We start from the raw sequence: 26026 nt of genomic DNA, 5'->3' as shown, positions 1-26026 counted from the left end.
ATAATAAATGGAAATTTGCCTCTGGACAGGATAGAAATTTATGAACAAGATGAGTTGCTGTTTGTAGCCAAGGATGTGACTCGCAGGCAAGAGCTGCACATGAGAAACTGACAGATTTGGCCAAGAAGTACGAAGTAGATCTGTCTAAAATGTAGTCTCTGCAAGGGAATCATAGGTTGCAGTATAGTGATCAGGAATTGGAAGAGAAGAGGGTCATAGGACTGAGGACACACATCAGAGATTTGATTGTAGGGATGCACGCATTTATCATGCTTGACAAATGGGAGGAAAGGTGGTCTAAGAAGAAGAGTTCTAAAACGACTGTAGGAGAGACGCCGTCTCCAGGTGGAGGTACAAAATGGAGGGTACGTGCATGTGCCTTGGAGTAGGGGTGATTTGACTGCATTTACAAATGATATTTCTCGGCTGAGGGAAAAGCCTGTAGAATGGCACAAGCAGGTTGATCGCTTTGTCAAAATCTCAAAAGTGTTGTGGACTGAGTTGAACATGTTGTTTGACATTGTTGTTCCAGGGGATTTGTGGTCCACATGCAAGGTTGCTGTTGATTGGCCGACTTCGGAGCCAGAAAGGGATCCTGTCATGAATGGTCCATCACCCATAGTTATAAAAAAGTTTGAGCAAGTGATTACATGGTTAAAATTGAAGATCTCGCCTCAAGATATTGATTGGGTTAAGATAGACCAGACTGTTCAAGAACCAAAAGAGATGGTGCATGAGTATTACTAACGTCTTTTGCAAACCTTCAAACAGTACAGTGGGATAGACACCTTAGATTCTAAGGACATGGGACAGTTTGTTTCAAAGTTCGTCTTGGGGTTGAGGCCAGGGGTTAGTCTCATGATACAGCAACGTTTGATCTGTTGTCAAAACAAGCCGGTGGATGAAATCTTGTGGTATGCCAGATACTGCAGTGATGAGATAGATTCGAAACACAGGAAGTTGAAAGATAAACTGATGCTTGTCCAAATGCAAAACGGCTCAAGTTCAGCCTAGCGGAGGGACGTTAGGAAGGAGACAGGGAAATAACTTAGGAGGAACTCAGAACGTTCAAGGTCAGGGAAGGGCAAAATCTGTTTAACCCAAGACAGGAATGGATGTGGCAACATTGAAGAAGACCACTGCGTGTCATCTTTGTCACCAGATTGGGCATTGGAAACGCGAGTGTCCTTTGAACCCAGTTAATCAAGTGCAGCAAGAGGTAGAGATGGTTCAGGCACCTGTACCTGAAGCGGTCACTACAGTGACAAGGCCAAGGTCGATGAAAGGGGGGACATTTAGTCCACAGGTACAAGTTCCCCAGCCACAGAGGGTTTAGCAGGGAACTCGGACTTACCAACAGATGCCTCTGTTTGAAGGGTATGATGAGTACAGCCCAGACCTGTTAGCATGACGGTGCCTGAAGGGGGAGGAAGACTGCACACTTGGAGCAGTCTTGGAGGTAGACCAGAGGGGACCGTTTGTGGAAGCAGATATTGATTAAGCCGGGGCAAAGCACTACGCTACGCTCGCGTAGTTTGCAAAGTTCGCGCTACTTCGCACTACGCGAATTGCATGTAGCACAGTGCGAACACGCGTAGCGTAGTGTTGCGTAGTGCTGCGGCCATTTTTTGCTTGCTCACGGTTCTCAACGTCAAGTTGGCGACCGCGAGCAAGCAAAATGACATCCCGGCGAGACTTTTTCCTTGTTCGCGATCAGCAACATCAAGTTGGCGATCGTGAGCATGGAAAATAAATCTCCCGGCGAGATTCCCAACGTGAGGAGGTCAGGTTTCTCATTGCGAGTGGTCGCGTAGGCTCGCGACCGCTCGCGATGAGAAACTACCAGTTCGCGTTGAGAAAGCTGCCGCTCGAGTAAAAATCTACTCGAGCAGCAGAAAACTACAGCTCGCACTGTGCAAGATGCCATTTTCAATGATTGTACAGTGCCGGTTGCTTGTCCGCACTGTGCAATCATTGAAAACGACATCTGGCACAGTGCGAACAAGGTACTACGCAGTTTGCGAAGTGCTACGCATAGCTCGCGTAGTGCGAAGTGCACTTTGCGTAGCTTCGCGAAGTGCTACTTCGCGAACTACGCCCAGGGTTGATATTGATGGTCACCTTACCACCTTTTTGGTTGACACTGGTGCTACCCGTTCTACTGATCAGCAGTAGTTTCAAACCTACCCCTCTCGGGACAATCGATCCAAGTTGGAGTAGCAAACAAGAAAATGACTAACCCTTTGATAGAGCCAATTCCTGTGAGAATAGGAACTTTCCAGGATCGATATCAGTTTGTGGTGTGTGACTCGAGTCCAGTTTGCCTGTTAGGAAGGGATCTACTGTGTGAGAGCTTCCACTTGATATGAGAGATTCTGTGTCACATGAGGTGTGGGATTTCACCGGAGAAGAGATTGGGTTGATCGAAGGTGTGGAACCAGTGAAGATTCAGGTTAAACCGAATGTAGATTTCCCCAGGACTCCTCAGTACAATTTGTCACCCGAGGCTATTGCAGGGATCAAGCCTGTAATCGAGTCCATGATCAAGCAGGGAATTCTGAAGGAGATTATGGGTTGCCCATGTAATTCACCTATCATGGGACTACAGAAACCGAGTGGGGAATTCAGGATCGTGCAAGACCTGCAAAAGGTTAACACAATAGTTGTTCCATGTTGTCCAGTCTGACCAAATCCATCTGTGATCCTGTTTCAGATTCCATGTGAAGCCGAGTGGTTTACGGTGATTGATTTATGCCAAGCATTCTTCTCGATACCACTCCATGAGGAAAGCCAATTTCTTTTTGTTTTCCGGCTGGAAGATCGTGTGTTAACATGGTGTCGTATCCCTCAGGGGTCCACAGAGTGTCCTTCGATCTTTAATCAGATCTTGAAGAAGGATCTTGAGAGTCTTGTGTTGCCGCAGAACTCAGTTTTCGTACAATATATCGACAACTGGCTTATTGCGTCAGAAATGGAAGACGCTTGCAGGATCGATTCAATTGCTCTATTGAATCATTTGGCAGAAAATTGACACAAGGTGTCTCTGAACAAATTGCAGTACTGTTTGAGTGAAGTACAGTATTTGGGTCATAGAATTGAGAAGGGCAAGAGAAAGGTGTCACCAGATCGCATTGAGGCAATAATGAACATGCCTGTGCCTACCACGCAGAGGGGGGTCAGAATGTTCTTGGGGATGGTTGGCTACTGTCGCCAATGGATTCCCAACTTCTCTTTTGAGGCGAAGCCTTTGTAGTGGCTGATGCACAAGGATGTGAGTGATCTGGTAACATGGCACAATGACTGTTTGATGTCGTTCTTAAAGCTGAGAGAGGCCATGGGTCGTGCCCCGGCTTTAAGAAGGCCTAATTACAATAAGGCATTCTTGTTGTTCTGTTGTGAGAGAGAAGGTTGCGCATTGTCAGTTCTGACTCATAGTCATGGAGGTTTCCGTAGACCAGTTGCCTACTTCTCAGCTACTTTAGATCCAGTAGCTTCTGCGTTGCCCGGATGTCTCAAATCCGTTGCTGCAACGGGTGTCAGCATTGAAAGATGTGAAAGTATTGTGATGGGTCATCCGTTGACGGTCTACGTGACACATTCTGTTGAGTTGTTGATGACGAGGGCCAAAACACAACACCTTACAAACAACAGATTGACATGCTATGAGCAAGTTATACTTGCCGCAGAAAATGTGACTCTGAGAAGGTGTTCTGTTTTGAATCCGGCGACATTGATGCCTATTCCAAATGCAGATGATAAAGATTGTGAGGACCATGATTGTCTCGATGTGACTAAACTATGCACCAAACCGAGACATGACATTGTCGATGAACCACTTCCTGACCCTGATAAAAAATTTCTTTGTGGATGGTTCAGGCTTAAGAGACAGTGTTGGTCGACTGAGAGCAGCGTTTGCTGTATGTACCATTACAGGAGCTGTTGAAGCTGCTTGTCTAGAGGGAGTACACTCCGCACAGGTAGATGAAATCATTGCTTTGACTCGTGCCTGTTTGGCTGCTGATCAGATTCGGATAACGATCTACACTGACAGTCAGTATGGGTTTGGTGTGGTTCATGATTTCGGACAGTTATGGTCACAGAGGGGTTTCATGACATCTTCAGGTTCGCCCACCAGGAATGGGGAATATGTGAGACAGTTGTTAGAAGCATTACAGTGTCCCAAGGAAATCGCTGTTGTTAAGTGTTCGGCTCATGGAAAGGGGACTGATTTTGTTTCTTTGGGTAATTACTACGCGGACGAAGTTGCCCGCTTCTGTGCAGAACAAGGATGTATATTTACAGGAGGTTACACTGGAGAGAGCCAAGAAAGAACCAAGCTCAGCATGATGTTAGCCATGGCAGACACTTGGGAGGAACTAAAACGATTGCAGGATGAGGTTGCCAAACAGGAACGTGATGGTTGGATAAGGTCGGGTTGTGAGAAAGGAGATGTGGATGTGTGGGTCTCAAGTGATGGTCGAGCTGTGTTACTGGAAAGTTTGTTGAGCCCAATGGCAAGATTGATACATGGTGCAGTACATCTTGGCAGAGATGCAATGGTGCGAGTGTTTAGACAGCCATGGTACAATCTGAAGTTTTGTGTGGTTGCTGAAGCTGTATGCCAGAGATGTGTTACATGCCAACAGATGAATGCCGGGAAAAAGACTGTGGTGACTTTGAGACACATTGGGAGGTCAGGAGGACCTTTCAATAGGATGCAGTTGGATTTCATTGAGATGCCAAAATGTAATGGGTTGAGGTACATTCTAGTTGTGGTGTGTGTTTTCTCACGATGGGTGGAGGCTTACCCAACACGCAGAAGTGACACTCTTACTGTAGTTAAGCTGTTACTGAGGGAGCTTATACCGAGGTTTGGTTTTCCGACCTCTTTGGAATCAGATAGGGGGACACACTTCCACAGCGAAATCATGAAGTTGCTTTGTGCTGCATTGCATGTGGATCAGAGGTTACATTGCAGCTATCGACCAGAGGCTTCTGGGATTGTGGAGCAGGTTAATGTTAATGGAACTTTGAAAGCACGGACGGCAAAAGTGTGCACGTCGACGTCCCTGAAGTGGCCTGATGCATTGCCTCTAGTTCTCATGAGTCTTCATGAGTCCCCGCATGAGATTCTGATGGGGAAGGCGATGCGATTGCCAGCAGTACCAGCTACCGCTTTAATTAACATCACTGATGATTTGTTTCTCGATTACTGCAAAGGACTAGCTGATGTGGTCCGTTCTGTGTCTCAGCAGGTGCAAGCAGCAACTGTTCCAGCCTCGAGGGACCTGTGCCACGACTTGTGTCCAGGGGACTGGGTGCTTGTTTGTAAGCACATAAGGAAGAGTTGCCTGGATGTTCGGTGGCACGGCCCGTACCAGGTGATACTGGTCACTAACACAGCAGTGAAGTGTGGAGGGTTGCCAGACTGGGTGCATCTCTTGAGTGCTGCTCAACCTTCCTGCTTTCTCAAATTTGCTTGAAAATACACCATTTGCCCACTCTTTTTTCAAATTTTTCACGGGGGGGATCTGGTTCTGGCTAACTCGCTGTGCTCGCCACAATGCAGTACGATAATTGTTTTACGCCTCACCACTTTCAAATGTCACCAGCCACCACTGCACAGCTGTATACTAGTTCACTGCTTATTACAAGAATATAGAACTTTCAAATGTCACCAGTCGCCACTGCACAGCTGTATACTAGTTCACTGCTTATTACAAAAATATAAAAACAGAAAACTCTCAAACAAAAATATAAAAACAAACACCGCGTTCAGTTTGGCTGCATTCATCTCGCACTCGAAACAGTAAAACAGCATTGACGCTTTCCTTCCGATGGAAGAAAGATCCTTGCCTCTGAAATATTATACATTTATTCTTTAACAGGAGGCACATTGGAAGCTAGTTCAGGTGTTTTTAATGGCTTAAATATTAATGTTGTTGAATTCTGAATAAAAGATACATTTAATTCTAAAGCACTGGCTGCACATCTCTGCCGACCGAATCAAACTCGGGTCTGTTTTGGAAACTACCAAATGCGCTGCGATGCTACAAGAATGTCAATCAAGGTAGCATGAGTGTCTGAGGCGCTATTTGCACAAGATGTTCCAAAATCCCAATTTGTTAAGCTTTCTTGTAGATTGGGGCATGCGTCTTTTAAGGGATGTTTTCCTTAACAAGGAATTTGTTGTTCAAATTCGCATGCTCACTATTCGGTGCAGCACCTTCAATTGAATAACACTCTACAGAGGAAAGAAACGGTCTATGATTTTACTAAAAAGTGCGCCACAAACCCGCTCTGAAAAGAGACACAGCCTACGTGTGGACACCTGCAATTTCATTTGGAGGAGTGTATGGATTAAAACATATTACTTTGCTTCTAGGCACTATCTGAATTGAACAGCTATCAAAAGATCAAGCAATCTCACACGTCATGAGAAACGCCCTTTCAGGTTCATGCGATCAACCAAGCGTGGTAGAAGTATATCCACGGAATAAAAAAATGAAAATTGGCATACCAATTTTTTTTTTAAATACTTGTAAAGATCACCTTATTCCATCATTAATGAGTAAACACAGAACCACTAGGCACCAATGTATGTGAATAGGATCCTTAAAATGTGCCTATAATTATAACTTGAATTATGGGCCCGAAAGTTACACCTTTAAAGTGGGGTGTCCAGAACCATGTGCTACTGGTAAAACTGGCATGACCAGTTTCCCCCACAACCATTAACAGAAGGGGTAATTCTGCTTTTAAGTAGTAATTTTGAATGATTCCAAATATTTTTGCAAAATAGTGTATTAGGGCCCTAACATGAAAAAACTGACACAGACTCAGTTGTACCTGTTAACCATTGTTTTCCCATATATTTAGTTGCAGTGCAAAGCTACCCGATACAAATGTTGTTTACTCCCAGAATGGCCAACACATTTCGTGAAAGTCTGTGTCCAGTTCTGGGATTCTGTGTTGTAATCCAATGCATTCCGGGTGCTGTTGTCTTGGTTTGCTTCCATTGCTCTGTTTAGACACTAGCACACCAGATAGCAATGATTGTAAGTTGTAAAAATGCTGTGTGTTTCCTGTACAGCTCATTGTAGTTTTCCCTATGTTAGCCTAACTGTGCACGTTGTAGGCCACTTTTATTTTTGCACATGTCGCTACAGAATACACTTGTTTTTGTGACACATTATATTTTTACTCAGAAACTGCACATGTGTTATTCATTCCCTGTGTCTCTCAGAAGTATAATCCTCTTTTACCAGTTTTACATCTGGATCATTTCTATCGCATTGTCTTAGACTACAGGCATTTAAACAGTCATACACACACATTCGCAGTACAAAAAACGCATAGTACAGCACTCTTTAACAATGTGGTCTGTGAAAATTACAAAACCACCGTGGACATTTCCAACAATTTCTTCAGTCACAATATGGCTCTTGAGAGCCGCGATTGGTTCACTTTTAGCGCCTTCATTTTTCAGATGTGCTATGCATGACTTCCTATGGGCTATAAGAACAGCCCAGGGGTCTTTGCAGGACGAATTGTGTAGATTCTTCATAAAATTAACTCAGACTCTCTGTCTCATGTTGATGACATCTTCTTGATGAACAATTAATTAACTCCTCATTTAGCCAGATTAGATCACATGATAATAGGCTTTGCTTGTCTTGGCTACAAGTTTAACTTTAAAAGGTCTCACATCGCTTTTATCAGTGTCCTTTTGTAGGATATGAACTGACACATGAGGGAAAAAAATTCTTGCCCCTCATTTTTGGAGAAATGTGCACAATTGCAGCCTCCAAACAAACTTAAGAAATTACAATCTTTGCTAAGATTTTTCGATTTTGGCAGAACATACACTCCTGATTATGCACAGTGCATAAAACTTCTTTATTCATTAATCGGCCCTGATTTTTCAAATGCATGCTGAACATCCAAACACAAAGTTGCACTCAAATCATTACAATCTGCCCTTCTTGAAACACGTCACTTGCATACATATATCAATCCCACGAACCTGGCAATAAGAATTTTGCCAGGTGCAATTGGATTTACATACATCACCTTTAACGAAGGTGAAACTGTGCCTATAGCATATAAATCACATTTATATTCCAAAGTGGAAATGCGTTTTGCTTCCACTGAAAAAATATTGACTGCCGTGCAGATGGCCATTCTTAAAGAAAGAAAAAAGGAACTGGGGGACCCTACTCACATGGAACCAGGGTAGTCAATTTATTTTCACAAACAGTGGTTTCTGTGGGATAATATACAACGTTATACTGGTATACGGGCTGACATTTGGCCGACAGCAGCGAGACGTATCCTGTCCTGCTGTATGCGTGTTGGATCGGCATGCGCTAAATAACTGCATCTTGAATAGGTTAACACCCAACGGTGGTTACATCAGGACTTGAGCAGCCCCGTGGTCTCGCATGGATATCATAGAACCACGCGTTATATTTCATCATTTGGTAATCACCGCCCAAATGCCTGCCTGACTATAGCAGTTGGCATTTCCATCGAAGAGACAATCTTGACCAATTAATAACCCCAAGTTCTACATTGCTCGCACATATCGTTGTGGGCCCAAACAATACCTTCATCCTACCTGACTGATAGCGTTGTGCTATATCCAGACTACCAGCCTTCCCTCACCCCCACTTGGGAAACCGGATGGTTTATCACGCACTCGTGGCACTTTGTTACTCACGCGGCTGCGTAGTCAACAAATCAGATGTCCCTACACTCTTAGGTCCGGAAGAGACCCTATATTGCACAAAGGGTCGAAACATCGTCGGCAAAAAACTAAAGCGAACCATAAAACCAGCGTTTATCATTGTATAGAGTCGCGGTCCATGTTGTATATAATTGTAAATGGTCGACTTTAAAATGGTTTGGAAACCAATCACAAATGTCACTTATCTGTCACACATGTTTTAGGTTCCAGTTTCACTGAGGATACTACGCATGATTGTTTATATTTATTTTTCTATATATTCGAGAAGTATAAAAAGTAATTTGGAGTAACTACAACCAAGGTGAATTTGGTCCTTTCTCCTTTTGACATTACTTTAACCCTTTTCCATTGTGATTGCACATAACCTTACCAGTATAGTGTTGCATATTATCCCACAGGAACCACTGTTTCTGAAAATACATTTTCAAAGAAAGGCCACTTGCTCAAGAGAAACACATTATTGTCGTTACTCCAGTGCCGGCCTTAGAGGCTGTCAACAAAGCCAACGTTCCTAACGCTAAAGCCCTCCATCCTAGGTGGACACAATGGGCTACATCCTTAACAGTTGTTGACGTGGACTTTCTGGCACATGCATCAACGTAGGCTTTTGCGATTCCTTAATTGCGATTATTAAGGAATCGCAATTAAGGAATTGCAAAAGCCTACGTATGTAGGAATCGCTATAAAAATAGCGATTCCTACACATTCCTTAATTGCGACTCGCAAATTGCGGGTCGCAATTAAGGAATGCCGTCCCATTCATTCCTATGGGCCTCCAGGCCCATAGGAATGAACTGGAGATTGCATGAGCAATTTGCAAATACCAGTAGGTACTCGCAAATTGCTCATGCAATTTCAAGGGTGCAAGGGTATCAAAATGACACCCTATTGCACCCTTGAAATTGATCTGTGCACATATGTTGCACACACACATGCCATAAGGGCATGTGTGTGCGCAACATGAAACTTTGAAAAATGCACAAAAGTGCATTTTTCAAAGTTTTTGCAAATTACCATGAAGCTGAACTTCATGGTAATTTGCTCCCCCTATTAGCGAAATCGCAAATTTTCTTACTTTAATGCATTGCATTTAAGGAATCTCAATTTGGGATTCCTTAAATGTAATCGTAATTTAAGTAATCGCAATTTAGAGATTCCTTAAATTGCGATTTTTGCATTTGGGATGATGCATCCCAAATGCAAAAATACCGGTCGCAAAGGGGCAGAGTCTGAGAATCTGCCCGTTTGCGACCGTTTTTTCCTTTGATGCATGTGCCTGATGGTCTTTGACCCTTCTTAGCAAACACAAGAATTTCTACAGTATGAACATGTATATCTTTTACCTTCAACTGTTCTTCCTCTTCATCAGTATAAATATAATTTACACTAACGGTTCTGATCAACCTGCTTTAGGTTTCAAACAGCAGTATTCTGCTGTATGCACCACACAGTCTCTAGGAGACTGCACTGCGCTGTTGGCTGAACTGAACGCTTTGCTTCTTGCATACGAATCCTAAATTCCCCATGTGTATAGGGTGTGATTCGAATTACTGTGTCCAGTCCTTTAATGATAATTTACATTAATGGCAACAAAATGGTTTGAAGGATTCAAAAGGTAGCACAATCAAGCATAAATTGCTTTGGGTTAAGGTGGCAGATCTGAAATATACACTACCAAGGGCTCCTGCAATAAATACTCTAAGTCATCAACGTGTGTGAGCATACATTATTGGGAATTCTCTGGCTGATGAAGCAGCCAAATCTGCAGTTGCCACAGCTACAGTAGCTGCAGTTACGCGCTCTAAAACTCATATTGATACCGATATCTTGGCCACCATGCATTGAGAAATGGCACACCTTTATCGAAGGGGTTTAATCTAAATACTCTTATCATTTAAATGACTTTTATGTTCTTTTTGTAACTATTCCTGGAGTTTCTGATCACTTGATTCCCAACCAAAACCGCCGGCATGTTTTAATAGTAGCGGCACATGAAGGTGTTGCTTCCGCGCATGCAGGAGTGGCTGCCACAATTTCGCTGTTACAGTGTCGTTATTGGTGGCAAGGCTTATATCAACAAGCAAAAAAATATGTTCTGACTTGTGACATCTGTCAACAAATAAAAAGCTCCACCATGGCTCACCCTCCACAAACACACCTCTTCATTTCCAACAAGCCTTTTGGCTGCATTTACCTGGTCCATTGTTGTCAGACACGGCATTTAAATATATTTTGCAGTGGATTATTGCTCTAGATTTCCCTGGGTTTAGCTGCAGCACTCAGCTGACACTCAAACTGTTATTAAAGATTTGCAAGTCTTTTTTGATAATTATGGATGCTGTGCTTTCCATTTAGACCAGGGTTCGGCTTTCGCTTCTGAAGAGTACTGTGGTTCAGTGACGTCCCTGGGGGTACAGGTGCATTATTCTTCTCCATGTTGGCCTGAGGGCAACTCTGTTGTGGAAAGCATGAACCGTGACTTAAAACAGTCCTTAACGGCGAGAGTATTAGATACTGGGCATAGTTAGTTGAACCATCCCTATTGATTTCAGGGCGCTCTTAACAACCTACCTAAAAGATCTTTGGGTGTGCAGACCCTGTACAAAGTGCTTTTTGGTATCAAGATGTATGTTCCAGACCGTGACAATACAGACATTGTGGTGGCTGCGCGACCTTTGACTTAGATAACCACTGTGCTGTCTTGCAGGACCTACAAAAGTTCTGTGACGCCCAATCATGCAAATAGTTTCCAGCATTTTCTTTTCTTACTGTTGATATAATGACTGCGGTTCCGGGTCGGCTTCCAAAAGTTGGAGATCTCTTTCAATAGAAGGTGGTGGTTAAAAGAGTTTGGTCCATTCTACTTTGCTCCTGTTCCAGACCTTGGATTACAAGGTACAAGAACTGTAATCTTGCCACCACTTCCTGGTTCTAAGGACAAACTCTTTGTCTCCATTAAACATGTCAAATTACACCATGCTGATACTCCAAGGAATGCCATGTGATGCAGCCGGTGAGCACCACCAAAGCTGATTCTTACCAGCGGAGAGGGGTAAATGAGGGAGGCTGAGACCTCGGCTGACACCATGACCAAAAGAATGCTTCTTTCTCCTTTTGCGTCTTCCACAGTGGATATGCTGATCCACAGTTTTTAAACACCTGAGTTGGATTTTCCGAGTCATACTACTGAGTACCTCAGGGTACTCTATGGATCAAGATGAGTTTTCTTCGGACAGTTCTTCTGCTTTGCATCCACCTCTATCATGAATATCCGTTTTTATTTCATGATTGAAACGCACTTATCTAGTCCCGCCTTGGATAAATGTCTGGATCATACTATCCTTGGTTTTCCTGTTTATGTGGTTTCGATTTGTGACTTGTTTCCTGTTAATCAATGACCATTACCTACCAGAATGTTTGGTTATGAACTGGTCAATGTGGTGTTGGCCCCCCATTCTTCTTCACATACACTGCTCACAAGAGACTGGTCCCTCATTAACATTTCCGCTGTTCCAGTCACTGATGGGATTGTTTGAGATAAAGTTCCTTTCGACATATTTGGCCCTAAAGATAACCTGCAGATACCATATGTGTTTAAAGTTTCTATGGGTGATGTAATAGTACTGGGGTTACATTCGGGTGATTTGGATGTTGAAACTGTACATTCTATGCTTTCAGAGGTGGAGTATTATACTGATTTTGAAAAAGAGGACCTATACCTTAATTCTGTGAACTATGCTGATATGTTCTGTTATTATCTTTATGGATATCATTTTCTACAAAGAACCCGTAGTCAATGTCCACATTTCAATTAAACACAATGGGAACATATTCCAACTCCCCCACAAGGGAGTTCTAAAACACATTAAGACAAATTCACATATTTTACAGGCTATGACACTTTAGGCCCCAAGTCATATTATTTAGACTAGTTCCCTCCCCACCAAGAAAATACATGCTAACACAGACCAGACAAATATATACAGCTTCTTTTGTTAATGAGTTAGCCTTTAAATGCTGTGATTACTGAAAAAATGCAATTGACTTAAAATTGATTTGGGGAGAATTTTTTTGGCAGGAGCAGGGAACGGAAACCTTTGCTTAAGCATGCTTAATTCACGCACAAATGATCTTCTTGAGTGATTCCATACAGTAGAGTACATGCCTGAGTTTTGGTAAAAATGAAAGAAAGAAATGTCCCGACAAATTTCTCTATTGCCTGCTTTGATAATTGGCAAAATTTGACAAATTACACTGAAGAACAACTAAATAGCATGGTGCAGAATGGTACATTCAATTACATGCTTTCAGGTCCTAATGAGTGGTTATTACTTATTTTTTTAATTATGCACCTGGGTTCAAATCAAGCTAACCTGTTCCCCTATATTCACATTCACAACATTCTGGTATTGTTGCCACATATTCAGTGGGAAAGTTGTGCCAACAATGCTTGGAACATTCCACACTGTCTGCGGTGAATCAACATCTTTCTCTACTATCCGAGGACATGAATTTATCAGATTTTGTTTTGGGTCCCCCATCTCCATTTGGAAAGTATCCCAGATGAAAGCTGCTGCACGTTTAAGACAAATTGAGCAAGATAATTTGGATAAAGTACTTGCTGCTGTTGATAATAGTATATATATGTTGTTTTCTCATATTTATAATTTAAATAACATTGTATCATCCATTATTGATAGTATGCAAAGTGATCTGTCAACGTTGTGTCATGGGCAAAGTCAATTAGATCTATCATACAGTTTATCTGGACCCTTCAAGCACTGAAGAATGGACGCATACCATGGCTCTACCTGAATTCCAGTAGTCTATTTTTGCCTTTCAATTTAACACGCAAACAACAACGGATGGCAATGAAAGACGCACTTACACTATTTACACTATGCTGCATTTAGAAAAATTCAAATTAATTCCATTCACCATAGCTGACACACCTTCAGCTGTATGGTTAATACACGGCGTTATTTCTTTGCCTATCTCTACATTTTAGTTCACCACTTGCATGAAACATTTTCCCGTTGGTAGATAAGAACCCTTTGGAAGCAGCTTCATACACAAATTATGGTCACTTCCCTTTACATATCGTTGTGAACGGGCCGGCAGGAAAGTTTTCCTATCTGGAGAAGAATGCAACTCTTCTGTCGGACATTCACTTATTTGCAAATATATTAAAATCCTTGGTTCTTGTAATACTTCAGCGCCAAGTTTGGCTTGCTATTTAAAAATAATTCTGATTCTGCAATTATTTCCCTTATTTTGGTCCTTTCAAATGGGAGTTATTTAATGCTTAGCAATCAAGATTGCTGCGGAATGCGAGCTGGAGTGCCCTATATTTTGCCAGTTTCCCAGCTCATCACTTGTTGCAACACTGTTTTGTTTCCCACTCCGCATGGGATTGTAGATGGCTTGTTGTGGCCTTCCATTCCTATTTTGAAGACATATTTTAACAAGCTTAGCAGTCTCAAAGCATTATTGTTTTAACATGAAGGGGCATATGTACAAACCCCTACAGCCATCACAAAGTCCCTTTCAGAGACGTTTTGGTGGCGATAAGGGCTTTGCCTTATTTACAAGGCAGCGTTAAGCTACCCAACGTGGCTTAACGCTGCCTTGTAAATAAGGTCCACTTTCACGCTATGCTTAGCGTGAAACGGGTTGGCAGTGGGTGTTGCGGTGGGCGTTCCATCGCAACAGTTACTGAATTTGACGCTGCCCTCTATTTACAAGGGCAGCATAAATAGGAGGCAGCGCCAAAATTAAGACCAGGGAAAACCTGGCCTTAAGTTGGCGAAACAAGTAGAAATGCTTTATTTCACCTCGTTTTTGCTTTTTCCACATGTGCTGCCGTGTGCAGCACACATGAAAAAAGCAAAATGCCTTAGATTGTTTATGTGCAGGAAGGTCCCCCTTCTGTTTATGTGCAGGAAGGTCTCCCTTCCTGCACATAAACAATCTTTTTAAAAAATGACATTTTGTGACTTCCATGCGCGCAGCATTAAGCAGCACACATAGAAGTGACAAAATGGCATTTAAAGATTGTTTATTTACAGGAAGGGGCACCTTCCTGTACATAAATAATCCTTACCCGGCACGCGGACACCCTCCACTATGGTGCAAGGGTGCCTGCGTTGGTACTACACTGCTAAGTGTAGTGCCAGTGCAGGGGGAAATGCAAGGTTGCACCATATCATTGTAAATGTGCTGCATTCTTGCGTTTCTGAAGTGGCGGAGTTAGGCGTTTGGCCATGATGGCTAACGCCTCACTCCGCCACTTCCTTGTACTACAGCCCCGAAGTATCTCTCACATCTGCTCACGAAACCTTCGAATTGCAGGTGGCTAGAACTTCTAGTAAAATTCAGTCATTGTTAAATACAAACCTTTCCTTGCATTTCAGTGAATTAGTGCATCAAATGTTTAATGCCTCTAGTACGGCCGGTCTCGCACACTTTTTTTAGGTTGTCTGATCAGGCCTCGCCAGTTCATTTTAAACTGTTTTTGAAATAATACTGGCTTTTTTCCATTCCATTTTTTCCAGTGCATTCAGAGGATTTCCGCTGCTGTTAGTTCTCATTTGCAGCATTCTCACCATGTTTTTACTCTTCCGAAATAGATGTTCCTTATGTGGGCCCTTTTGGCCTACAACTGCTCTAATAGTGTCATGAGTGTATGCCTCTGATTTTTGGAATATTTATACTGCAGGAGCTGGATCTCGACTGGTCCTTAACATTCCCACCTGCCTGGTTTACCTGTGTACAACCTGTATTCCAGTGCCGCTGGTGCCCCTTTGAATGGGCCCTGGATATTCGCAGACACCCGCTGCCTTGGACATTGAACTGCTAATGAGTCCCTTAGTGACCCATTTCCAGGACTGCCCCCTGGGTTTGCGGCTTCTCCACAATGCGAAGTTTCAGTCACTCACATGGGAGAAAATATACACATCGGCGCATGGATCCCAGAATACAGGCTCAACAGGTTGGCCGATAATTATTCCAGCATCTGCTGGGACAGAGGATCATGTCTGTTCCTTGAATCTTGTGACTTGGGCTGTTAATCAATCATCATTTGCGGAGTCAGACTAGTAAATGGAGTCCTTATCCTATGAATTGGTGAGTGCAGGGCCGGCTTTAGCGCTGGTGGCGCCCTGTGCGACAATGTCTTTTGGCACCCCCCCCAATGACCACCTTTGCCACAGATTCCCTCACAAGCACCCATTAACAGTGCCTCTCAAGTCTCCATAACCACTGTCTCTCAGATTCATTTAGTTTTATAGCACCCCTCATACCAGTGTAAGGTGTCAGCACTTTACACCACACACACATTGCACAGAGACAATCTTATGTGTGTAAATCAGTGTATAGGAAACAGAGGCGCAACCCGAGCCACATTTGGGGGGGCTACTAAAAATTTCAGGGGGGGCTAATTCTTCCAGCGATAGTCAGAGTGGAGATGCAGAGGCTCTAAGAAGGGGTGAAAAAACAACAAAGCCTCGTTAACAAGTAAATGGTCTTTTAAAGACCTGTGAAGTACTCGGATGTGGCTGTGTGTGTGCCTGGGAAGCTGTCTCAGCCCGGGCTGCCAAACACGACGGGGGGGCTGAAGCCCTTTCAGCCCAATGGGCATTGCGCACCTGATAGGAAATGTTACATCAAACAGTACGACAAGGTGTAATGTAGGAGTGACATGTCATCGATACTGGTAGGCAATATGGTGAAAGTTCTTATTCAGGAAAGGCACAAATTCAGTATTTAAAACGAAACATCATTGTTAGGGGTTCTCTTTCATAATAAGAGTTGTTTTCTACCCAAATGAACCTTTTTCACAAGATTAGGATAATGAAAGACTGGGCAAAAAAAAATATAGTTCTAACACATACCTTGCAGTTTGCAGCAGCTTTAGGGTGACAGTTAATAGCTCAATGTTCTATATTAGAATTTTGACTTATAAACGATAAGTAGCAAAAGGAGTTTTCTTACAGAAGCAGTAACTCACTGACCTATTTACATTATATGCACTTTGTTATCTGCATGGTACACGTTCTTAGCAGCAGGCATTTTAACCCTCTGCGCTACCTTAGGATGAGCCAAAACTTCCACTAGACAAACCTCCGGTCTCTTTCCAGGAAGACGATTAATCACCGGACTTCTCTTGACATTTTAAGTGATGTTTGAAAGTTGCTGGAGGCCAGGAACTAGGCAGCAGGTGCTTTTAAAATATTAATACACATTTTCAAAAATGACGCCCCCACCCCAAGTCAACGCCCCGTGCGGTCACACCTATTGCACTGCCCTAGAGCCGGCCCTGGGTGAGTGACACAATGGATACCTCCAAACCACCATGATTCGATCATTTTTTTCAAATTGCCATTTCATTATTGAACGATTTCAGAATTTGGCTTTTACAACCCATGTTTTGAGTTTGATTGTCTTTCAAGTATATTTCATCTTTCTGTGCTATTGGCCTGACCAAAGGGAGTGTGTTGTGTGTTTCCTGCATGGCACATATAATTTTCTCTATGTTAGCCTAACTGAGCGCATGTTAGGCCGCTTTATTTTTGAACATGTTACTCCATAACATTTTTGTTTTTGTGCCACATTATATTTTCACATAAAACCTGCACATTTTATTATTTTCCTGGAATTTAGTCTGAACATACTAGACAAGGTCAAATAACAATGCCCCTTTTTTATTTTCTGTGGTCAGGCACTAGCACTTAGACATAGCAAGAAAATACAGCTGCTGTTTGTGAACACACACCACTAGTCATGTAACAGAGGACAAGGGTTCTGAAAAAATAGACACTGATCGAAGGTCCTGAAGCAAGAGTGCTGCCTCAGCTGAGATGTAGATATCCACCAATGTATGTAAAGGTACGGAGTCCACCACTAATCCCAGAGATCTATAATATATAATCATTTAGCTTCATTAGAAAATTGTGAGGGGGGTAGGCTAATCTGTTTTATAATATGACAGGGCATTTTATGGTCTCTGGTTTGTTAACCATGCTAATGATATTTGTGGTATTCACTTGCTTTCTAATTGTGGTGCAAATACTGCATCTTATAGCACAATAGTTTAAATAAATATTCTCAACTTCCTTTGTATTTCTTGTTTATCTTATTGTGGACAAGTACAAGGGAGAGAGCGATAGGCTGTGTCCTGTTACCACAATCCCTGAGAGGGCCGAGAGTGCTGTGTCCTCTGGGGTGCCAATTCACAGATACTGAGGTAGTGTGGTGACTTAGTCCCTACATGCTGATGTTCTATGGTCCCAAGCATAGTTCTGTTCCTGAGCAGACCCGCTGCGAAAAAGCCAGGACTTGAAACACAGAATGAGATGTCCACACTACTGGCATTAAGTTGATTTTCAACACATTAATGCAGGGACATCCAAAATAGATCCAGGAAGGCCAGTTCCATAGAAGATGTTCAGGATACTCACTGCCTATGTTACTGCATTCAATGTACACTTATTGTATGTGCAGTTATTTTAAATGGCTATCCTGAAAGTCACAATACTTCATGACTGTAAATGCTAAGGTTGGCTTCTACGATGAATAAACAGTGTACACCTTTTATTAATCAAAGCCGAATGTGAAAAATAAGCTGTAACCAAATTGGGGAAAGGCTCAATGGAGACGAAATTGGCTTGGAAAATATTGCAGATGTCCTTCAGTACAAGATGTAAACCGTTCCAGGCAGAGCTGCTGATTTAGGAGGTGTAATGGATTCAGACTGCAGCTGCTCCAATGAGATAAGGAGTCTACAGGGAGAACGCTTTTTAAATACAGATGGCACAGACAGGATGATTTAAAAAACACAGGCATTTGAAGAAGAAAACAGAACAACAGTTATAGAAATCCAAGGCCAGACTCATGCTCATCCTGCTCAAATACACCCACATCACCCCACACCTCATTAACCTCCACTGACTCCCCTTCCAGAAAATATGACAATTCAAAATATTGACATATGCCTACAAAGCCCTATAAGACCTAGGACTAGCATACATCAACCACCGCCTGAACTTCCATCAACCATCCAGAGACCTTCGCTCCGCCTCCCTCGCACAGACACAGCACAATAGCTGAACCCACAGCAGAGGCCGTTCCTTCTCCTACCTCGCCATTAAGTCGTCGAAGGGCCTTCCCCTCCAATTCTGTACATCACCCTCACTGGCAGGATTCAGGAAGAGTGTGTGTATCTTTTGCTTTCTCGCCCTAAGTGCGCCGGGTATGCCCAGACATGGGTCCTGGGCTCACTGTGCCACTGGAATCAAGCTTTGATGGCTGATGAGGGCTGAAAGCCCGAAACCGGTCCTGGGATGCTGGTTTCCATTCCAGGGAGGACCTGGCTTGGCAGTTCAAGCTGGATTGTTCCCATGAGGCACAGGGTCAAGGGTGGTTTGCATATGGCCAGGTCTAAACTGGGGTGGCATGGTGAGCAAAAGAATGATGGATTTAACCCAGATCTCTTGACTGGGGGTGAATGTCTTGATTTGTTCTGCATTCCGTCCATCAATTGTATGTCTTTTGCTTTCACGCCCTATGTGCGCCGGGTATGCCCAGACGTGGGTCCCGGGCTCACTGTGCCACGGGAATCAAGCTATCCTGGCTGATGAGGGCTGAAAGCCCGAAACCGGTCCTAGGATGCTTGTTTCCGGTCCAGGGAGGATCTGGCTTGGCAGTTCGGGCTGGACTGTTCCCATGGGGCACAGGGTCAAGGCTGATTTGCATATGGACAGGTCTAAACTGGGGTGGCATGGTGAGCAAAAGAATGATGGATTTAACCCAGATCCTGGGGGTGAATGTCTTAATTTGTTAAGCATTCCGTCCATCAATTGTGTGTCTTTTAGGATTCAGGAAGAGACTCAAGACCTGGCTTTTCGGTTGAGCCCAGCAACACAGCGCCCAGATACCCTCAGGGGTGATTAGCAGCACTATACAAATATGAATTTGATTGATTGATTGATCAGCTAGACAAGGGGATATGAAACAAGTTCAAATTGAATCATGAGCAGTGTTCCAAGGTGTGGAAAGAGGGTAGTTTGCATATAGGCGTCTTGTGCGCAGTCTTGCATGCTTGTGCTCACACTGGGAAGATGCTGCTCATGTGGGAACGGATCGGTGTTGGAGAGATCAGGTTGATTGTGGAGAGCACATTTATCCACACAGCACTTGTATACCTAGACTTTCTCTGTTGTCTGCTTTACATTAAACACAACTCTCCACAGAGCATGGTAAAATGTCTCCTTATCACAAAAACACAGAGTTTGGGCCTGATTTAGATCTTCTTGACAGGGCTACCATCGTCCCGCCGCTGCGGCGGTTCCAAGTACTCCATCGAGCTGAAAGTGACCGCCGTATTTAGATGTGTCGTCAACAGACTGCGGTCCGCCGCAGAGGAGTTCTCCGCTGGCTGACAGTACTCCAGTGGGATTATGATGAGTCGATTTTGATGTTCCTGTTGTGCAGGCGGTGTCCTGGCAGCAGAGACCTGACCGTGTGAGGCCGCGGGGGTGTGGAGACAGGTAAGTACTACTCATCATAATCTCAATACACATATATGTTATGGATCTGTCAATATGTACATGTAGGTTATGTGTAATGCACTTTTATAAACATATGACATTTCATACCCACAACATATGCACGCTGTTGAAGGTACACCCACAGATTCTGGCAACAACAGGGTGGCCTAGCGATGTGGCCAAGTAGTAGCAGCACAGGGAGGACCTGTATGATGGGCTTCAAAATGGAAACAGAAGTGGGAACCCAAAAACGGCAAGATTTCACCTCTTTTTCTTCGATTCTGTCAACTCGAATATGGAGGTGCTCTTACCACAGTTGCCTCGATGGAAAGGAACATCGTAATCGGCTCTGCGGTCTTCTTGGCCGGACTCCTTCCCACAGCCGCTTTTGGCTATGATGCAGACGTGGCAGGAGGATGATTCTGGAGGGATCAGCAGGACTAGGGTGGTCTTTGGGCCATAGGCCCGACAACATCTAAATATGGCAGGCAGGAGGATAGTCAAAAAAGCGACGGTGAGACCCGATCCGCCAAGATCCAAATCAGGCGGTTTGTGTCTGAGCCCATGGGCGAAAAGACTGTTACAGCACTTGCATTGGAGAAGTGCTAGGACAAGATTGCAAGAGTTAGGCTTTGATAAGACACATGTAGTGCTGGGGCAGTTTCTCCTTTTGAAAAAAGACGAGGATGATCTCTTTAAGGGCTGGCTGAAGGATTCACGTGGAGCTAGTGCAAGGCAGGCGGACTTGTGCTGTACTTGTTTGAAAGACTGGTGTAAGACATTCCTGTAAAGAAGTCACCGCTTTGTTTTTCTGTTTCGTCAAGCACCTGATAAGTGTCACACCACCTTTGCGGCAGAATGAATTAAAGTTTTGTACATGTATTAACCCTATTTTTGATTTATAAACATAAACAGTAAAGTACATGTAGGCTTTGAAGCCTGAGTAAACAAGTACTGCAACAGAGACACGAATTCCTGCAGCCCCTGACTCTGGGCATTCTAAGGCTACAGCTGTTAATTAATCTCTTTATTACTATGAGCTACTGGAGGCTGTTAATAAATCACACAGGCAAACTGAACAGTTTCATCCCTGATTCTGCAGCATTTCCTCCATGGTGAATAAAGTAAAAGCCTACTCACACACTTGACTAAGGAAGAGTGGGAAGGAGCAGCCAGGGGAGAAAAGCAGAACAGAGCCAGCTACAAAAGATGCACTGTGTAGAGTGCATCAACAAAAAGAAAAAAGAAATAGTTCCCAAAATCGCAAGCAGTGGAAGGACACAGGTACTTTGCCCATGCTCCAGGGGAGTGCCACACACAAGAAAAGGAAGTGTCAACCGCAGAGCTGACCAGTGAGATGTAAGCAATTTGAGAGTGACAATGATACCAACCAATGGTAAGTAATGGGAGGCCTCCAAGCCTACTGATAGCAAAATACATGCCTTGCATGCACTGTCTATGCAAGACCTAGAAAAGGTTTGCACTAAGTGCATCTGGGGTGTGTGATACTTAAATAATATACATTTTGGAAGGTAAATCTTTTTGCACAATTTGTTACAACCTATCTTATAGTGGGTGCAATACAATTTTAAAATAATGAGTTGCATATTCACAGTGCTTTCAGTCGCAGGCTGGGAAGCTCACAGGACTATAGATACATGTCACTATTCCCCACTACAGCAAGCAGGATTCAATTCGGTGATTGTCTGGTTAAACACACAGGCATCTGCTGTGATCACATCAACCAACTGAGCTTTCATTACGCAACAGAGTGGATTTCCCAAAGATTATATTACCTTGTATTTAATTTCCATTTAGGTGTTTGTATTATTTTATATGCATTTGCCTGAAGGGGAAAAGCCAACAAAAAATTTGCAGAATGTTTTGTTATTTGTAGCCTCACCTCTGGGCTCACCCCTGCAGGCACGAGCCCCCGCCGCCACTGCGCTCATGATCACTGTTCCCACACTTCAACCGATGTAGATGATCACAAGCTTCACATATGTTTACAAACAGGACGAACATTAAACAGATGAATATTCATATCTGGTCAGGCTGGAGAAAATAGACTATAGAATTTGCAACTTTCTTCTCTTTGTTTACAAAACAGAGAGCCGTTTGTCTGCATAATCAGTGTCGGGGTCCCATTTTGTAGATTGTGGGCACCAGGTTTCCAGAACTCCAGGCAAAAGACTCACTCAGTCCATTTTGTTACTGTCCAGCCACGCCTATCCTCCCTCCCCTTTGTCATTTTGGTCCCGAATGAACGTTTTCAGTGATATTAAAAATAAAAGAATAATTGTTTTGTGATGTCAAAAGCATTTTTTCGTTTTGCTCATTCTGGTTATTTGCTTTATTTTGTATTTTCGTTCGGTGCTCAACAGGAGACCCCCCCAGTTTTTAAGATGACGAGATGGCAGTAGTCACCTGTGACTCATCTGTGTCTAGAGCCTTTTGTGTGGTCATCGCAGGTGATCTGCCTCCCTGCACAGCCCCCTTTCCCACACCCCAGGTAACATTAGTGCTGGCTGTGACACTTTATTTATTTATTTATTTAATGCAGTTTTATATTGCGCCGACTTTACCCAAAGGTGCCAGAGCGCTTTACAATAGAACCAAGTATGTTACATAAGGAGATTTACACACTAACAAGTTACAAATACAATCAGGATAATTGAAAAAGTAAAAATAAAATAAGAGGTGACAAAATTAGGCAATTACAGGTATAGAATACATATTTACAACATTGAGCTCAAGTAAATGCCAGGTGGCCTTGAGGGTCGAATGAATCCTGGAAGTGTCTTTGGAAGAGGAGAGATTTAAGATCTGTTTTGACACTCAAAGAGAGCACAGCCGCTCCCAGTGGCCTCACTGTCAGTCTGAGGGGCTCTGGACAGGTGGAGACCCACCACATGCCGCGCCTGCTCTTTGGCCCCTTCTACTGCACAAGACAATGATCTTATTAGTACTATCTGAACCTGCCTATAATGAGCTCCGATCTTACTTCTAGGGCTCCTTAAGGTCAGACTCAGCGGCCAAGCCGGTCCAGGAAAATGTGATTATATCTACAGCTGAAAAACCGGCCCACCAGCTGCCCTTTCCTTCGGGCCCCTCGGGCAATGGCCGACTGCCCGCCCTGCCCATCCGAGGCTGGGGTCAACGTTTCAACGCTGCTACTCAGCATCATTCAACCCTCATCTCAAAAACCGAGACATGTATTTAATAAAAAATGTGACCTCCGAAAGCCTGGACTTTCCAGTGACATCCGTGACATCTGGTCAGCCTGCCCCCACCCTCCTGCATCCGATCCGGAATCGGACACTGCATTTGTCTCGCCATGAGGGCTCCATCCCAGGTAGGCATCCGGCGCGTCCTGGGCAGCCGTATAATTATCTCCAGCAGCCTGTGAGCGAAGGAGGGCTCGTAGCTCTACACTGAGGGCAGCCTACTGCCAAGGGGGAAAGTCCGACACCGTGATGGGGAATACATTGAAGTTACGCAGACATGATTGTAACACCCTTAAAGTAATGCGTTTCAGATTCAGACCCTATTTACTTTTCACGTGTTTATCTCCTTGCATTCCCGAGTTCTCTTTGCTTTTACCAAATATTGACTGTTTGTGTAGTTTTTTAAATCGTCAGACGCTGCATTCTGTCAACCAATTTGCCAGGCACATGCACAAGGACTAAGAATAAAGACAGTGATGAATTACTTGTGAGATATGCATATGGACAATTAGAAAAACGTGGGGAGCAAAAGAATGAAAGTGGCTAAAAGAGAAAGAAACTGCAGATGATTGTGACCCAGTAATGTTTAAATAACAGCCTAATATTTTCAGAATTCAAACATTTTCAATTCTAATTCACAACAAAATCGTTTTTAATTACTAATTCTTTTCTACTGTTAACAAACCTCGGTACCACCAACAGGTGAGGCTTGTTTTTACGGGTATGTTTATTGTGCTATATTTCTGGCTACAGACTACAGTACTAGAATACAGGACCACAAATACCAGACATTTACTTGTTTTACTGACGAGCACGTCTTTCGAGGCGTCACACATACAGCAGTATGTCACTCTTTCACACGCTGGAACCATAGAACTGTCACAAATAAGCTATCCGAACACGTGCCAGCCATGCGCATCGTGTGAACTGCCTGACCCATGCTTATTAACATTTTAAGCCCCGTCTTTACCCTCCACGTACCCTCAACGTGCCCAGCCCCAGCGCTGGCATGAGAGCCCCGGTGTTCAGCTGCACGCAGGTGGCCATGACAGGTCGCGAGGCAGCTCTTCTGGAGACGAACTTCTGTCAAGGAGGTGCGAGTAAGATGCAAGGTTGGTAGCGCGAGCTCTACGGACTCTTAAACTAGCGCGCGGCACACCTCAAAACTCCGTCCTTAGATTGGCTGGGGACTTGGAGGCTTCTGTTTGGCCAGACGGCTGTGGACTGAGCAAGTCAGAAAACTGCATGATGTGCTTACCGGTGGTGCAATACTCAGGAGCATAGCTTCGAGGGATGGAGTGTTTGTTTGAGTTGGGACCCCCGCCCCCTCCCCACAAAATGCATTTTTTGATTGGTAGATGGGCCTGCGGGCCCTTAGTCGGCTCTTCTATGTCTGTGTTGTTTTTGTTTCACCTAATCCCAATGTTACCTCTTTTTTTTATCAGGAACTTAAAGATATATAGTGATTGATTTACAAAGATGGTAGTAAACCTGCAACCCCTTTATGTACTTCTGTGAACGGGTGCTGCAGACTGACTACTTTTTGGTATTAAAAAACATTGGCTTGGAAAGTTGCGTCAGTAGCAGTATCACTGGCACTGTCATGTGACATTTTCGTGATGTCATATTTTTGGAAGTTCCATTCCCAGAATGCAGATTGTATACATAATAACTTTCATTTATGGGAAATATCACTTTGCAGTTTGCCTTTTTAGGTCTCGCCTAGGCAGCGCTTCCGCTGTCTCTTCAAGACATGATTTATTCAGGATATGGGCTTAAGCACTGCCTTTGTTCCGCCCCTGTCTTTTATTGGCTCCTTTTAGTGTCTTTAGGAATTCTTTCTATTTAATTGGTTTATTTTATTAGCAGTCCCTCCTTTGTTCCTTATTTAGTACCTCCCACTGTTCAATTGTTACCACCATGAGGACAGCTCCTTTAACATGTGTCCTTACTCTGTAGCTTTCATTAAAAATGACTGAGCTTTATTTAGTTAAATAATGTGTTGTTTGTAGTTGCTGCTGTAAGCACGACATGGTGTCTGCTTTCTGCAACCCTTACTCATTTGTACTGTCTTTAGGAGGCAATATATGTTCTACCGTTGCAACTTGTGACGCTGCAGAGGAGGTATTATTATTTAACTCCGCTTTAGTTTATATTATTTTTTAATCTCCAAATAAAATGTACTTTCTTTCCTTTCATTTTGAATGCACACAGTTTTCTGTTTACTGTGCCATGCTAATTAGTTTTCCTGATTTTAATGTTTATTTATTACTTTGTTTTGGTGACCTTTAATTTTAATTCAACAAGTACTATCCATACGATGCTGTGTTTGCGTTATATTATTTTCCACCACACGGGGTAAGGTTACCTTTAACTTCACCGCCACATTTTTAATCCACACTGTTTTCTGTTCACCATGCCACGCTAATTATATTTTCCAAATGTAATGTTCTTTAGACTGTGTTTCGGTCACATTTAATTTTAATTAGACACATACAACACAT

At 43.4% G+C, this 26026-nt stretch overlaps 1 protein-coding gene across 3 annotated transcripts in view; it reads right to left on the bottom strand.

The window, feature by feature from the left end:
- The window catches only part of LOC146854177 (aldo-keto reductase family 1 member B1-like), a 348624-nt gene extending 323958 nt beyond the window's left edge, over nt 1-24666 (bottom strand). For 2 of the 3 annotated variants that reach the window (XM_085650520.1, XM_085650518.1), the window contains exon 1: nt 24504-24666. In XM_085650520.1, coding sequence (XP_085506646.1) covers nt 24504-24569 — 66 coding nt within the window. In that variant the 5' untranslated portion in view covers nt 24570-24666. The remainder of the gene's footprint in view (nt 1-24503) is intronic. The other variant, XM_085650519.1, reaches the window with a different exon arrangement.
- Between the last annotated feature and the right edge of the window lie 1360 nt (nt 24667-26026).

The sequence above is a fragment of the Triturus cristatus genome, chromosome 4_1 (assembly GCF_964204655.1).
Source record: "Triturus cristatus chromosome 4_1, aTriCri1.1, whole genome shotgun sequence".
Lineage (NCBI taxonomy): Eukaryota > Metazoa > Chordata > Amphibia > Caudata > Salamandridae > Triturus > Triturus cristatus.
This window is presented reverse-complemented; position numbering and strand designations above follow the sequence as displayed.